This window comes from Haliaeetus leucocephalus, unplaced genomic scaffold (assembly GCF_000737465.1).
Source record: "Haliaeetus leucocephalus isolate CR32 unplaced genomic scaffold, Haliaeetus_leucocephalus-4.0 Scaffold206, whole genome shotgun sequence".
Classification (NCBI taxonomy): domain Eukaryota; kingdom Metazoa; phylum Chordata; class Aves; order Accipitriformes; family Accipitridae; genus Haliaeetus; species Haliaeetus leucocephalus.
In genome coordinates, this window is record NW_010972642.1 from 5,445,291 (window position 1) to 5,460,384 (window position 15,094).

The 15,094-nt window shown below is 40.4% G+C and overlaps 1 protein-coding gene across 17 annotated transcripts in view; it reads right to left on the reverse strand.

Annotated features, from left to right (window-relative positions):
• The window catches only part of CACNA1C (calcium channel, voltage-dependent, L type, alpha 1C subunit), a 409,208-nt gene that overhangs the window by 168,040 nt on the left and 226,074 nt on the right, over nt 1–15,094 (reverse strand). For all 17 annotated transcript variants that reach the window (XM_010566185.1, XM_010566178.1, XM_010566184.1 and 14 more), the window contains exon 5: nt 401–562. In XM_010566185.1, coding sequence (XP_010564487.1) covers nt 401–562 — 162 coding nt within the window. The remainder of the gene's footprint in view (nt 1–400; nt 563–15,094) is intronic.

A 15,094-nucleotide genomic window follows, 5' to 3' on the forward strand; every position in this document is an offset into this window, starting at 1 on the left:
GCTCAGTCTGTTCGTGGTGAAATCATTACTTTAGTGTTACTTGAGCCTCTGGGAGATTTATTAAAGAACTCAGGCTGGCTTGTAGTGCCAAGGGTCCACATTAAGTCCACTACTGTGTTCAGCAGGAATTGACAGTTTTCCATATAGCCTTTACAGACAAGCCAACAACTGAGTGCCCAAGAAGAGCAAGCTAAACTGTCACCATTGAAGGCAGTCTTTACATCAAAGGTGATTCATATCCAAGAAGCAGAACAGAGGAACCACCACTGTGAAACCCCAGACAGGTACACAGCAGGGAGCAACAGCCACCTGTCTCCCGTGCCAGCACAAATGCTCCATTAGATATGGGGAAAGTCTCCCTCAGAAAATCTTTGTGTGTGCGATACAGTGTCCCCCTTACCTATCAGTCCCCCTTGCACATGGTAGCAGGTCTTATGCATCTTCCCCATAAATAACTCCAGTCCAATGATGGCATAGATAATAATGACAAACAGCACCAGCAGGGCAATATGCAACAAAGGGACCATGGCCTTGATAATTGAATTTAAAACCACCTGGAGACCTGTAGAGAGAACAGAAGGAAGCACTTATCAGAAAGAGAACAAAATTTAGAGAGGCTATAAATTGCACAGTAGTACATCATTTTTATTTCATTCCCCCTCACCTAAACTCATTATCTTGATGACGTAAAGATGTACATTTACAGATCACCTCCCTCCAGAAGATCCCCAGCATTTCACAAATTTACCATCACAGCCTGGATCACAGACTAAAGTAAAACAGATATTACGTAACCTGTCACCAAAATACCACCACTCTGGGGAAGGGATATATTAGCTATTTTGCCTGCTCTTGAAAACGAGACCTAAGGTGTTCCCCAGACAGTATTGAGGAGAGTTAAAGCATGGGAAAAACAAAGAACAACCAGAACTGAAAGAGGACAAGAACAGTGAGACACACAAGAGGGCAAATGCTGGGATACTGCAGAGCTGCACCCCAGAGCATGGGGAGAGATGGCAAACTGAAGTCATGCCCCTACTCTGATTCTGGGTTCTTCCAGAGGTCAAGTCAGTCTCAGGCAGAGCCTGAGCTGCTGAAGGACCACCAAACCCATACTGACTGAGAGCTCCTGGCCCTCTTAGGATCTCCCTGCACTCCAGATCCACCTCACTTTACTTCAGTCTGCACAGAGGGAGAGTCAGAACCAGCAGTGCTGGTTTTGCCCAAAGATTTAAGGATCGCTCTATAAGGTTGTCCAGGTCCCTAGATAGGGGTATGTCCTGGTTTCAGCTGGGATAGAGTTGGTTTTCTTTCTAGTAGCTGGTACAGTGCTATGTTTTGGGTTCAGTATGAGAAGAATATTGATAACACTCTGATGTTTTCAGTGGTTGCTAAGTAATGTTTATACTAAGTCAAGGATTTTTCAGCTTCTCATTCCCTGTCAGCAAGAAGGCTGGAGGGGCACAAGAAGTTGGGAGGGGACACAGCCAGGGCAGCTGACCCAAACTGGCCAAAGGGGTATTCCATGCCATGTGACATCATGTCCAGTATATAAACTGGGGGGGAGTTGGCCAGAGGGGGCAGTCGCTGCCCGGGAACTAACTGGGCATTGGTCAGAGAGTGGTGAGCAATTGCATTGTGCATGACCTGTTTTGTACATTCCAATCATTTTATTATTATTATTGTCATTATTATCACTATCAGTTTCTTCCTTTCTATCCTATTAAACTGTTCTTATCTCAACCCACGAGTTTTATTTTTTTTTCCTGATACTCTCCCCCATCCCACTGGGTGGGGAGGGAAGTGAGTGAGCAGCTGCGTGGTGCTTAGTTGCTGGCTGGGGTTAAGCCACGACAGGGTATGAACAAAATATTATTACATGGCTGTTGTTAAGGCATGAGACTGGTATAACTCATAATCATGAGCAAGCCAAACATTTCTAGAATGGCCCAGGGAAGGTGACTTGTAGCCAAGTTTGCTAAAGCACTAAGCAGCTGTACACTCAGATGCAGTTGACTCAAGTTGCAGATTCACGGGCCTCTCTCTGTCTCCTTCTCATTCGTAAAATCAGAATAACAAAGCCAGCCTCCTAAGCCTTTAGTAAGGATTTGCATTTACAAAGGTCTTAATGTTATTATTACTGGTGGCAGTGATGGCAACCACTGTCACTGGCAGGTTATTAATGCTGGAAGTATTGAGAGACCTCTAGAACTCTATAGTCTACAAATAGCCAGATCAGAACAATTACGAGCTCATGATTTTGCAATGACTGAGAGCCAGAAGCCATTAATGTCTCCTGCAAATGCTGTCATCTCCTCAGAGAAGTTGATATTAGCTGTGATTTTTGAAAAATGTGATTCATAAGTTGTAAATGTCTGTTATACGTCTGCCAAGAGAATTTGTGATAACTATTAACTTTTAAAATCTCTCATCTAACATCTTGGATTTTCATTTTTGCTACTTTTTTTTAAACTAATTTAAATACTGTCTAATAAGGATGACACATCTTTTGACAAGCACTTTCACTCATAGGCAATCCACTTGCCAATTCACAGCTAAGGCTGAGACTTTGTGTTTGCTCGCCAGCCACAATGGAATGCAGCAGAAGCAATCAAAGGTGGCATCAGCTGCCAGACCAGCAAGATCATTCACTGCCTGCTAGTAATCCAAAGCTGGCTACCAGCATCCCTTTAGTCAGAATATTTTTTGAGGTGCCTGCAATCAGTTCCATTATCTGTTTATGGTTCATGCTACTATCCAAAGTGAGTGATATTAGCATAAAACATTCTAGCTTTCACAAAGAGATCCTTATATGGAGTACAATATTGACAGGATCAAAACTCATCCTATGCAAGAGTGGGCCGTTCTGCTTGCTCAGTTACCTCTAGGTAGTTTGTATAAGCAACGTCTCTGGGGAAACAATATTGCTGCGATTACATGAGGCAGGCAACCTTTTCCCTTAGATGGTCACCTCATTCAGTCTACTAATTCTAAATACATACAGAAAATTAATTGCAGTCCACATCAACTTCATTCCAATAGTTTACAGCAGCTGAGAATGTAACATTCACCAGAAAATTAAAACAATGTCCCACCTTCTCCCAAACAATGTACAATACAAGAAAGTTAAAAGACTACAGATGGCTGTGAACCTGGAAAACCGCCACAAACTTTGCAGATTGAAATATTTGTAGCTTCAAATAAATCTACACAAAAGCAAATAAAGGCCCCCATTTTTAGTGATTTTAGGAGCCTTGTTAATCCAAAATGTAGCCAAGATCACAAGGTTGAGTTCTAATACCAGATGTTATGCAATTTACCCTTAATTATTATTATTAATTGATTTAATATTCATCATAGCATATACCCAGTGCTTTTGAGAGAGTACTGAGGAAAGACACAATGATGAACAAAAAGCTCTCTCATTTTAAAAGTAGCTTCATTATCACCCACGACATGAAAGTGCTGCAGTGTACTACAGATGTCCAGTGAAGATATCTGCACAAACCACTGTCCTTTGTGTTAGCAAAGCAGTGGATGTGACATCAAAGGCTTGCACCATAAACATGAGATGACAAGGTGTTTAGACAGTCAAGGGGAACATGTACCACCAGAAGATTTAGATGAGCTTCAGCTAGCTTCATTAGAGAAAAGCTTCTTGACGATAATAAACCAACTTTGAAGAAGAGATGAGCTACTGAATACTGTTAGCATGACTTGATGTGTGTGCTGGGCAGTACCCTGTTAGGGCAGTCTATTTTTAAATCCAGATGATTCCACTAATTAGCAAGCTTATATACATTACTATTAAAGTATTCAGAGAGTTTCTAAAAGCTTAAACCTGCTAACTATGCAGCAACTTTGGAAATATCCTCTCAGAGGACGTAATGAATGCTACTTGTAGAAGGGCAAGGGATATATGCATATAACCATGCTCTGTGTATTGTTGTCAAGCTTACTGCTCCAATATAGCTGCTGGCAGTAACTTACTTTATTCTCAGTTCAGGCAGCCACTTTCAACATGAATAACTGTTGCGAGGAATGGCATGAGGAACCAGGCCTGGACAATTGGAAAAGTCGGTGTTGTAGCAAGGGGGGAGACCAGGGAGAGCAGATAAAAAAGGGGTTAAAGGACTGGGGCAGAGCCATGGGTAGGTGGTACAAACAGACACTTTTTAAATAAAAAACCCACGTGTTTCAAAACACATCAAATCTGCGTTCTGAAAACTGAGAGATGCAGATCAGTGTCTGTGGATGATCAGCTGCATTTCTGATCAGGGTAAATCAAGGCGAGTCATCCCCTTACATGCAGTCACAAAGCTTTTTCTAACCAATGGCAAGAGCTTCTACACACTTCTACGTGCTCATTCCCTGTGCAGAGGAAGAAAAGACAGTTGAACTTATAAAAAAAAGAATTCTCTGTCCCAACTCATGCACGGTCTCAATCTTTCCACACTGTGACACATAGATATCACCCAACATGGGCTCTCACAGTACAGGGGCAATAGAGTCCCACTTGCCTGATGCTCTCTGTAAAACACCCCTGCGCATCTTTGGCATTTTCTCCCTTGTGGAGGTAAGGCTTGAACTCCAATGAGCTGTGCAGCTTATAATCATAATTAAATCAGAATGCCTGGTGACCTGATCAGACTGCAAAGCTGGCCTCTGGATTTCAAGTAGGTGATGCCAATAACTGCCTTCCCACAGCAGAGTGAAGAGCTGTGTTTTTACACTGCTTTATAGAGGCTGGCAATGCCATCGTTGGCCAACCATAAACACAGAGTCCTGAACTTATGTCCTGGCAAGTAACTTTAAAAATAAACAGTTTTCAAATATTTGGCATTCTAAATGTGCTTATTCATTCGTGGAAGCTCTCTCCATGTGCTAGACACTCTCCAGACATCTGTGAAGGCACAGCAGCCGCCTTGAGGAGCTCAATCCAGGCTGGACAAAGAGATAACTGCACAGAGGTTAGGAAAAGTGCCACAAAAGGGATTGTTTGCAGTTTTTCAGCCCACACTTTTCTTCTGTTAATAATTGAAGATCTTAAACAGCTCTTAGTATTTATTTTAAAAGCACTTCAGTTTACCTTAAAAAAACCCTTCTTGGCTGCATTCTGTTGGCTGACACTGACTCCATAAATGTTTCAGTAAGCAAAACACGTTAATACCATTCCCTGGGCTCACAGAATTTAGCATTTATTTACACTGATAAAACATTTTAAATATTTATTACATGGGAACAACATTGCTTTTTATACAAGGTCAAGCCCTTTTCAGCCCCTGGAGGACTGCATTGACCCAAGGGTTTAGGGCACAACTAAGGAGCAGAGGGAACAGGGAAGAAAGAAGGAAAAGAGCTTATACCAAGCAACATTGATCTTTCTCAAAGCTATGGGAGATACGCTGTTTGGGATGCTGCAGGTGTTTTAGAGCCCTTACACAATGCTGTACTTTTTTCTCAGGAAGACAATCATAAGAAGGGCTGGTTGCTGTCTCATCAATTCAGGCAGTTATTGAAGAATGTGCTTATCTCTAAGCATGTAAGTGTCTGCACTAAAGCAATGGGACTACCTACATACCCCCTTGTGTACTTACAAGCTTTTTTGGATTTCAACCAATGCTCAGCAAGATGGCACACACAAAAAAAGTGCACCAGACCCAGCTGCTAAAATGCACTTGGCATTGCTGCGCTGTGGAACATGTCCAAGGAAACTAATGGTAGGTTGGTCTCAGAAAAAACATTTGGGCCTTGCCCAGCACAGCTCTATCTCACATTTTCACGTGTCTTCAATTTTGGATCAAACTTGGTTTGCTGGACAGGGTGATTTCCTGTTCTCATCATATTAGTAGTCCAGATCTTCAGAGAAAGTGTATTCCAAGTCTACTCCTTCATTGGTTTTGCAGGGCTATATTTTGCCTACACCACGGCGTTGCCTGAACCAGGAGTATGAGAAGGAACAATCTCATACAAATGACCCTCTGGGAATGAGCAGGAATAAAAGGGAAAGGAGAGTACTTTCAGCTCCATCCATCCCTCCTCTCCCTCCTGATACACACACAAACACACACAGATTTTCATATTTAAGCCAGTGCCAAGGGTGTGGGAGGTAATTATTTTTTCTGCTAATATAGTTCAGAAGAAAACTACTACTTTCTGCAAGCAAGGAGGAAGCAGGGGAGGATTTGTGACTCAGCACAGTGCCTGAGTCAGATCACTTCTGGGAACCACTCTTAAGTGGTAGAGTTTATGCGCCATCCCCAGCCATGAGCTAGGCCTACCCACAAATCACAGTTATTTCTGATGATACACTAAGAGACTGCCACTACAGTTATCTCTATTTCCAAAGCACAAGCAATATAACCAGTAATATTCCCCAAACTGGATGTTTATCACTTAATAAACATAGGCATTGGCTAAGAAAATTGAAAAATATTAAATATTCATAAATATGAAAGGTTTTATACCAATTTTAAAGGAAGGCTGGAAAACAACAGACATTTTTATCACAAAACAGACCAAAGTCATGGCAAGATATCTTAGATAAGTACATCTGCAATGATTTGTGAGGGAAAACAGTGAGGACTTTCTTCACCAGTGTTGGAAAGGAAACTCATATGGCACAGTTCAGTTAAGGACAGTTGTACAGTAACAATTCAGGGAGGTAGTCCCTTACTACTGTCTTGCTGGAGTCTCAAAATATTAGTGCCACATTTCTAGATAAAGCAAATTCTGCGTCTGTAGTGCAGTGTTCTTGGGGCTGCAGATGCCATTTCTATTTCAAGAATAACAAAGGTGGTCTTGGAATAGGAAGGAAAGACACAACACAGGACAGCAAACTAGCTGAAGCAAAAAGAAAGAAAAACTAGGAAAGACACTTTTCAAGCTGAACAGTGACTGTTTTGGAGTAAGTAATACCATTTAAACTTATATGAATGTACAATTCAAAACCATGTGCTGCAACTAATAGAGAAAAGAAAGTTTTGGCATCTGCTCTGAATGTTCTCATTCCTTTGTTTTCAAACCATGTTTTCATTGACTTTTCAAACTGAAATACACACACACACACACAAAAGGAGATTCATACAAATGGGCTTGTGTATGCGAACACAATAGTTTTATGTTTGTCAAGTCTTGCAATACTGCCCTAGCCTCACCCTTTGAGGCGAGAAAGGAACAGCAAAACAAAAACAAAAGCCACAACAAAACCCAGCTCTTCCTTCTGGATCTTTTTCTCTTGGGAAGCAACTAATCTTCAGTATCCTCTGCTTGTCAGTGACTTAACTTAGCCAAACAATACAGCTTGCCCTCAGCATGGCGGCCACACAGCCCCAGCTTTTGGGTGCCTGAGGAGGATGGTTGGATAAATGTACATGCTGCCTTAGGCTCTTTGCCTCTCTGCTGGAAGAAACCTCTGCTACCACTCGTAGAAGCACCCTTCTCCCCTCCTAGGGGCCTTTAACCTGTAAAAATAGCTTTTTGTTCAAAGTACATGAGTGTTCACTTTATAAGAAAGTTGCTTGCTGATCAGAAGACCTTGCTCATCTTTCCAGTCCCAACACATTAGGTAGCTCCTACAAGCTCAACTTTATTCTCCAGCCATTTGATCTTAGCTCAGTTCATCTGAGGATAAGGTCCAGGCAAGATCTACAGACCTTCAATGTAAAAAAAAGAAAAAAAAAGATGTAGTGCCCCTCCCATGCAGCTACCTGCGTATAGAGGAGGAGCATGGAGAGAAGAGCAGCAACTAATTGCCTACCGAAAGTTGCACATGACAGAAAAAAGACCATTTTGAGCAAAACCACAAATGAAGTTCAGTAAGTTAACTTTGAGGCTGTTTTGAACAAGCACCAGAGCACGCTGAAAAGTAGTCTTATGCTGAGAGGGGGGAGGACGAGGTCAAGTATTCACTGCCAGACAGAAATTCCTAAAGACAGGCTGAAAGTAAGGTAGGAAAAGGGCATGCAGGAGCCCTGGCAGTTCCTAGGCAAGCAAGGATCAGCTGTCACCCCTTCCCAGGAAATAGCTTTGATTTTCTGCTGACAGGACAAACATGGACTCTCCAAGAACTCTGTTCTTGGGTTCATTGTAAAGGTTTTATCAATAATCACTGTGAAGGATCACAAATAGGAAAAACTTTTTTTTGCCCCTTTCTCTACAGAGCTATGCAAAACCAAAGACAGTCTGGCCAGAAGACTGCACTAGTTCTCAGTAAAATGATCCGTCCCACTTACACTTTTTAAAATTTCTTCTTGCTCAAGCACAGCTGTGACAGAGAACAGTCTTTCAAGCTCCAGCACAGGACCAAATTTTGGTCTAGTCCTGTGACACTGGATTCAGTCAGAAAACTTGTATAGGAATGTGTCAAAATGCTGTACTGCCTTTAGTCTGCTCAAGTGAGCATAACCCCCCCCGCCCCAAACAATAGTTAAGTAACCTCTGAACTGAGACAATGATGAAAAAGCTTTGTTTCAGAATGCCAAATACTGTTTGTACACAGCTCTGAGGAATGACTACACACATTAACATGTCCTAAGGATGCAGTTTTTGAAACAAGGAACTATGGACACCTATAAGTGCTAAAGCATCATGGTAACAGAAATGGGCCTAAAAAACTTGGGTCTCAGTTGTGAGTGTACCAGCATTTAAGTGGAGGACTAATGGCTGTTGGATTATAAATGCCTTGTAAAGTTGCCAAATTCTCAGGGTCATGAACAGCTTTATTTTTACCTGTTTATTCTCATAGCTCCCCAGGTAAGTGGACATTAGCCCCTTTTGTTCATTGTTAAATAATCCTTTCTGTCATAAAAAATAAGGAGTTGTCTTAGCTCCTTCTCCTGATGCTTTTTCTAGCTTATCACTTGTGAACAGGTTTAGAAAATTTAAAAGCTAGCAAGGTAATGAACATTAACAGGGATCCTGCAAATGTAAAAGTGCCTCCAGGAGTGATATTATTACAGTCTTGTAGTACCTGGAGAAAAATACATTGATGACAAAAATTGATCTTGCGTGTTAAACACTCCAAGCCTATCATAACTGGCATACCATGAGCTACGCTAATTTTTACCTTCTCATGTTAGAAAAAGCGCAACAGAACACTGGATAAGCCCTAAAACTTTCTCTTTAGATGGCTATCTATTTAGAAGTGCAGCACTGTATATGCCAAGCACAGGCAATACAGCCCTGGAGAAGAAAACTCACTTCACCTCTTGACTTTGGATAGTGCTTAATGAGCACAGTTGGGACTAAGCTCTGGAGAGACATAACATTTTCAAAATAGCTGTCATACAGGGTTTTCAAGAGTATTTTGAGAACTTAAAATAGACAGTTACCTGATCAGATAATGAAAGAATTTATGCAAACCACACAATGTGTGATCACTGCTGTGTTACTGTCTTGATGCACACGTGGGATTTGTTTTCTCTTTTTAAACTACTAAAACTGCTGGTAATGAAAACGCATGGTACAATGTCAAAATCCTTGAAAAGACATGGCCAGACAAGTCTGAACAACTCTGCATCAGTTTTAAGAAGAGAGTTTGTATTTAGGGACTCATCTATTCAGTGGTTAATCAGTCCCATCTCAGAATACCTAAAACTCCAGCTTTTTTTCTTTTCTACAGTAGTAAGACTGTTGCTTTTGATTTTTATAAATCTGATCAGTCTTAAAACTCTGCTTGCAGCCTCAGATAATAAAATGCCTCTAGGGGAAAAAATGCCTTCTGCTATAATAAGCAAAACCTCCTTTAGCTCACTAGGTAGCTCCAGTATATTTGGACAGAAAAATTAATGGTTGCAGTTTTCACAAAGATGTATTTGTCAGATGAAACAATGGTTCTTTATTGATATTTACTTTCTTTGTAACTTTCTTTATGACTTGCACAATTAAAAAGATTTTTGTACAGACTGTGTATGTATTGCTGGAACGCTTTGGAACTAAACGTTTATTTATTTTGAATTTCCTTTTACATAAAATAAGCTGTCAGGAGGGAATCATAAGGCTCTCCTGCTGCAAACTGAACAGCTAAATTAATCTACAAATATAAATCTGAGTGGAATTTGACCCCCTCCAAAGAAAATATTTTAAGTGAAATAACGATCTCAACACTGGAATGTGAAAACCAAAAGATGGGCTAAAGCTTGAGTTTAAATTACCACCTATATTGCGGAGGCAAGGGTGAGACTCAACCCTACATTCTTTCAATGGGCGCTGTTTATACTAAAGAAGAGAACTGTTAGATTTAAAACAGGACTTTGTAAAGCTTGTGTGTATGGATACATGGACATATTGGTTTGATTTCTGATCAAGACATCAAACCTGATTAAAAGGAAATTTATCTTTTGGAAACTTCATCTTTCGGTAACTTCTAATACATATTAAAAACCAATGTACGGCAACAACCTATGAGAAAACATCAATTGCAGAAATGCGCTGAACAAGGAACAACAGTTATTGCAGAAAAAATTACTAAACCCAACAGCCAATGCAAAACAAGACAGAAATGTCAGTCAGGCTGCTAGTTTAATACATTAACAGTTCTATAAAAGAAACCAAACCAACAGATTATACTTCTAAGATATGTAGCATTTGATATGTCCCGGTTCTCACACCAGGTGTGTACTACTGCCTTCAAAAAGGGGAGCCCTCTACAAGAATGGTATCTGACTGAAAGATGAGATGCTTGAAAAAAGTTTAGAGGGGAAGTTTTGTAATCTGATAATGAAATTGGATTGCTATAGATCTTTCTGCTCCTAAAGAAAACAAAATTTAGTAAGCCTTATGAAAAAAGTGACAAAACCAGAATTTTTATCATTTCTTCTATTTTTTTTATTCCATGAGCTACTTTCTGTCAGAAATGCTTCTGATGTAAAAAAGTTGAGCAGCTTTAGCATTACTGAAGTTGAAAAAAAGACTCCTTGCAGAGGGCTAGCAGATGTTTTCTGAATTGTGATTGATGTGGCAAGGCAAACCAGGAGTAAATAATCTAAAACTGAAAAAATAAGAGGCATAGCTATTCAGACAACTCAGAAAAAACAGTTGCAACAAAGGGCAAAACACATATGGGATAGGTTATTGTTACATGTGTTAAACAGGAATTGGATTTGCTTCTGGGAAAAAGGGAGATTAGGAAAGATGTCTGATCTCCTTCCCTTTTCCCTGGCAGAAAGAAAACTTTGATAAAATGTTAAGAGACTGGGCAGGTTAGGTGGGCTGTAGTTTGCCTTTGGTCAATACTTCCCCATGATCAGAACAACAAATTATTTGTTCCATTAGTGAATATCTTAAGCATAGAAAAATTTATTAGTTGTTCCTACCAGCCAATATTCCTGTGTTCTCAACTAGCACAGTAATATCAAGCAGATGTAACTCAGAAGGCAGTAGATGATTTTAGAGAAGCTAGATTAAAGAGAAGAGGGAAGGTCTCCAACAGATTTATGTAGCCACTGAAATTTTTAAATATATTTCCTCAGATTTGCCTCCTCTTAGTTCAGTGTGCTTTGTTTCTTTCCCTCCTATAGCACTTGTACAAGATGCAATATTATTACAAATTCAGATCATCACTGAAAAAAATAATTTATCTGGAGACTAAACAGAAGGCTTAAAAAGTATTCACTGGTTGAGAGAACTATCTGACTAGTCCGCAGCTCTGTGGTTTGCTGATATTTTGATAATGCTTTGTGAAAAACACAATAATAACTACAGGCAGCTAATAATGCTTTTGGAAGGCTGGGACAAACCGAATTAATTCATACGATGCTAAAGTCACAAAGCATCCATGTACTGCCTTGTGTCCTGAGCAAAACACTCTTTTATGAACTCTCTTGCGTCCCACTTCTGAGATGAATGCTACCCAGTGTGTTAGTCACCTCTTTGAGAGAGGATGAGAAAGCTTCAGACATGTTAAAAAGTCCCAACAGTTCAGTAAGAAATTAATAGATGTACATTCACTTTAAAGAAAATGAATAAAGGACTTCATTCCATACAGGATCTTAAATCAATAAGCAATGCGAAATTTAGCCAATTGAATCAAAGTATGAAATGACATTTGACGTAAGCTTGGGATGACATCAGATGCAGTAGAGATGTATGTCATCTGGGAAAGAACATAAGAAGAAAACAGAGTAGATCATATCCTTACTCTTTTGACCTGGAACACCAATATCTTCCCTTGCCCATCACAGAGACAGCAACAGCCAGCAATTACAAGCGAGCAACTGCGAACCCAACACACTCCTGCTGATACCAGTTAGTTACAATCTGTATGTATACTTCTGCTCCTTTTATGGTCCAGGCAAAAGCATACCTAAACAACGCAAACAGTTCTTTGGGGACAGCAGATGGCATTAGATTTTCAGATGCTTTAGGACAAGCATCTTGCTGGCATGGGCTCTCTCTCAGAGCCATGCCCTACACCCATTCTGAATGAGAACTCTGGGCATTACCTGAAGAATGAAAAAAAGGTGCTAGAAAGAAAGTCTGATCTGTCCAGAGCACTTCTGAAAAACCTCTGACTAAGCCAAGTTAGGATTTTTTTTACTATCTCCACGTCTCCTCTTTGATGTCAGTGTGGGTTCTATTTTCTTCCTTTGGAAGGGACTGCCTACACCCTGATGTGGTTCCACATTACGGTATTAGGATTTTTTGTTTTGTTCTGTTGTGAAGACACGTTGAATAATCATGCCAGCATGCAGAGTAATTGGTAGGATAAAGGCTGACACAGTTATTTGATACATTCATAGTTAGTGCTATTTTTAAAGGAGCTACATAACCAAGATCAAATAATAAATATTTCCCTGTTTTCATTGGCATTCCTTAAATATGAGAGAAAACTTTATTACAACAAGAAGGCTGTGCCTCTGTGAGCAATCTTCTTTACCAAGTCAAACCCCTTTTTGCTACACGGAGTTAACCTCTTCTGCCATAAATTACATCATTCTGCAGGTTGTACCACTCAAAGAAACATGCTTTAGGTCCTGATTGTGTAAGCCCTGCTCACAGGAATGATCTTTACCTATGGGAGTTGCTATGCTGGAATCAAATTACTCCCTTGAGTAACAGTGACCTAAGTAAATAAAGGACTTGCAAGTATGTGTAGAGTTCTAAGTTAACTACAGAGAAATAAGCTTAATGAGGACATTTGGTTCAGACTGTTCTCTCCATTTTTCTCTCCACTTCCTTCCCATTTGTAATGAAAGCAAAACAAATTGGCCACTTGAGATTAAATACAGCTAGGCTATGACATGGGAAAGGTGGTGCAGCTTGTCCTCACACGGTGCTCTTTGAGCTGGAGAGATGGTACACATGGCTGAGAAGTCTAGTTCAAGAATGAAGGAGAACATAAGAAATCTGCTTGAGAGCACGTTTCCTACAGCTTTTAGAGCCCAAGAGAAAAGAAAGGAACTGGCTTGGCAAAAGCTGACATTATTAAATGCAATAACAACAAAGTTTAAGGCAGAATTAAGATTTGGAAGCCAAATTTTGTCCAAGTATATTTGCAGCAATTCCCTCTGTTGTCAATGACCTGTATCACATCGGTTTGGTGGCAGTAAACTGCGAAGTATAGGGTCTCCTCCAACTTACTCTACTCTTTTGTACCTACACACAAACGCTTCACACTTTGGAAGCTTTGATCGGGCCACTTCTGTCTCCTCAGTTGAAGGCAAGCCAGAAGTCTCCACTGGTATGCTGTTTATACCATAACTTTACATGCATCAGGAGGGTAAATTTAAGGCCCTAGCTCCACCGGTGACAGTGTATAAATGCAAACCATGTGCAAAAAAGATGACTGTCAACTATACTTTGCCAGAAGCATACACATTTTGAAAAAAAATTGTCTTCCTGACTGCCAGTTAGTATTTGCTTAAAACTTAAGACTTAATATGTGCTATTCAACATATAGAAGCAGGCAACGGCTCACATTTCTTTGCTGTGTTCCCAAAAGAGATGTCATTTTGGATTTCTTTAATTCTCTGTGTTTATTACCTCAATTACATTATTTCCTCAACTATATAAAGTGGTGATAATTTTCTTGGGCTGTGCAGAAAACAATGAGAAATTACAGTTGAAAATTTTGATTGTGCACTAAAAAAAAATAAATCCCAAATGCAAGCCAAATGACTGCATTGGGTGTGTTTGTTTCAACAGCTGTAAAATGGAATCATTGCAATAGATTGAGCTGCATTGTCTCGGTGGTTGGGAAGGGCATCGCAAACCCAAGCAGGAGGGCAATCAGAGGCCAGACAGTCAGGTGCCAGCGATGGGATAAGGTGAATGTCACCACTGCACACTGAGATACAGGAAGAACTAACTACATGTAGAGTTGCTCTAATTCCCATCCTCACCCTCCAGTAAAGTGGTTTGGCACACTCAAGCTGACATGACGCTACAAAGGAGAATAGTGAATTTCACCCTGGGAAAGGGCATGTAAGGGTAGTTAAAAATCACCATTTCATTCTCCCTGCTTTATACAGTACAGGCAGAACGTAAGGTTTCAGAGGTGGCGTGCCTGCAGCAGGAACTGGGATCTCTGCATGGTGCTTGATCCTTATTTACTGGCCCAGCCTTCTCCACACACTGGGTAGAGTGGTTTCGAGGATGCTTCAATTATACCTGAGTTCAGTTTGGCCTCTAGACAAATTCAGCTTTACAAGGATTACACAAGAGAGAAAACGTTGTGTCTGTTCCCCCCTGGTTAGGTATACTATCTCCAAATCAGGTGTAGTTGAAGACTAAGCCTTCAGTATAGTACCAGTTTCTAGCTCAGAGCACTAAGAGGCCTTCTGATAGGCAACAAGCATCAAACCCCCATTTTTTTGTAAATCATTAAAGAGCAAATTCAGAGTCCTGGAATCAAACATGAGATAGAAGATTTGCTTAGTCTTATGTTCAGAGGATTACCATGGTGAGCCTGACATGTCCCTACTGTCTTAAACTCTGTAAGTTACTCTATATTTTGTTATAAAAGTCCCCTCATTTTTCTTTCAGTGGGGGGTATCTCTGAATTATGAGATCATACAGACAGAATTCCCCTATGATTTGAAATCATTAGATTAGATCATATTCCCTTAAAAGGGGGGGGGGGGGCGGGTGTCCC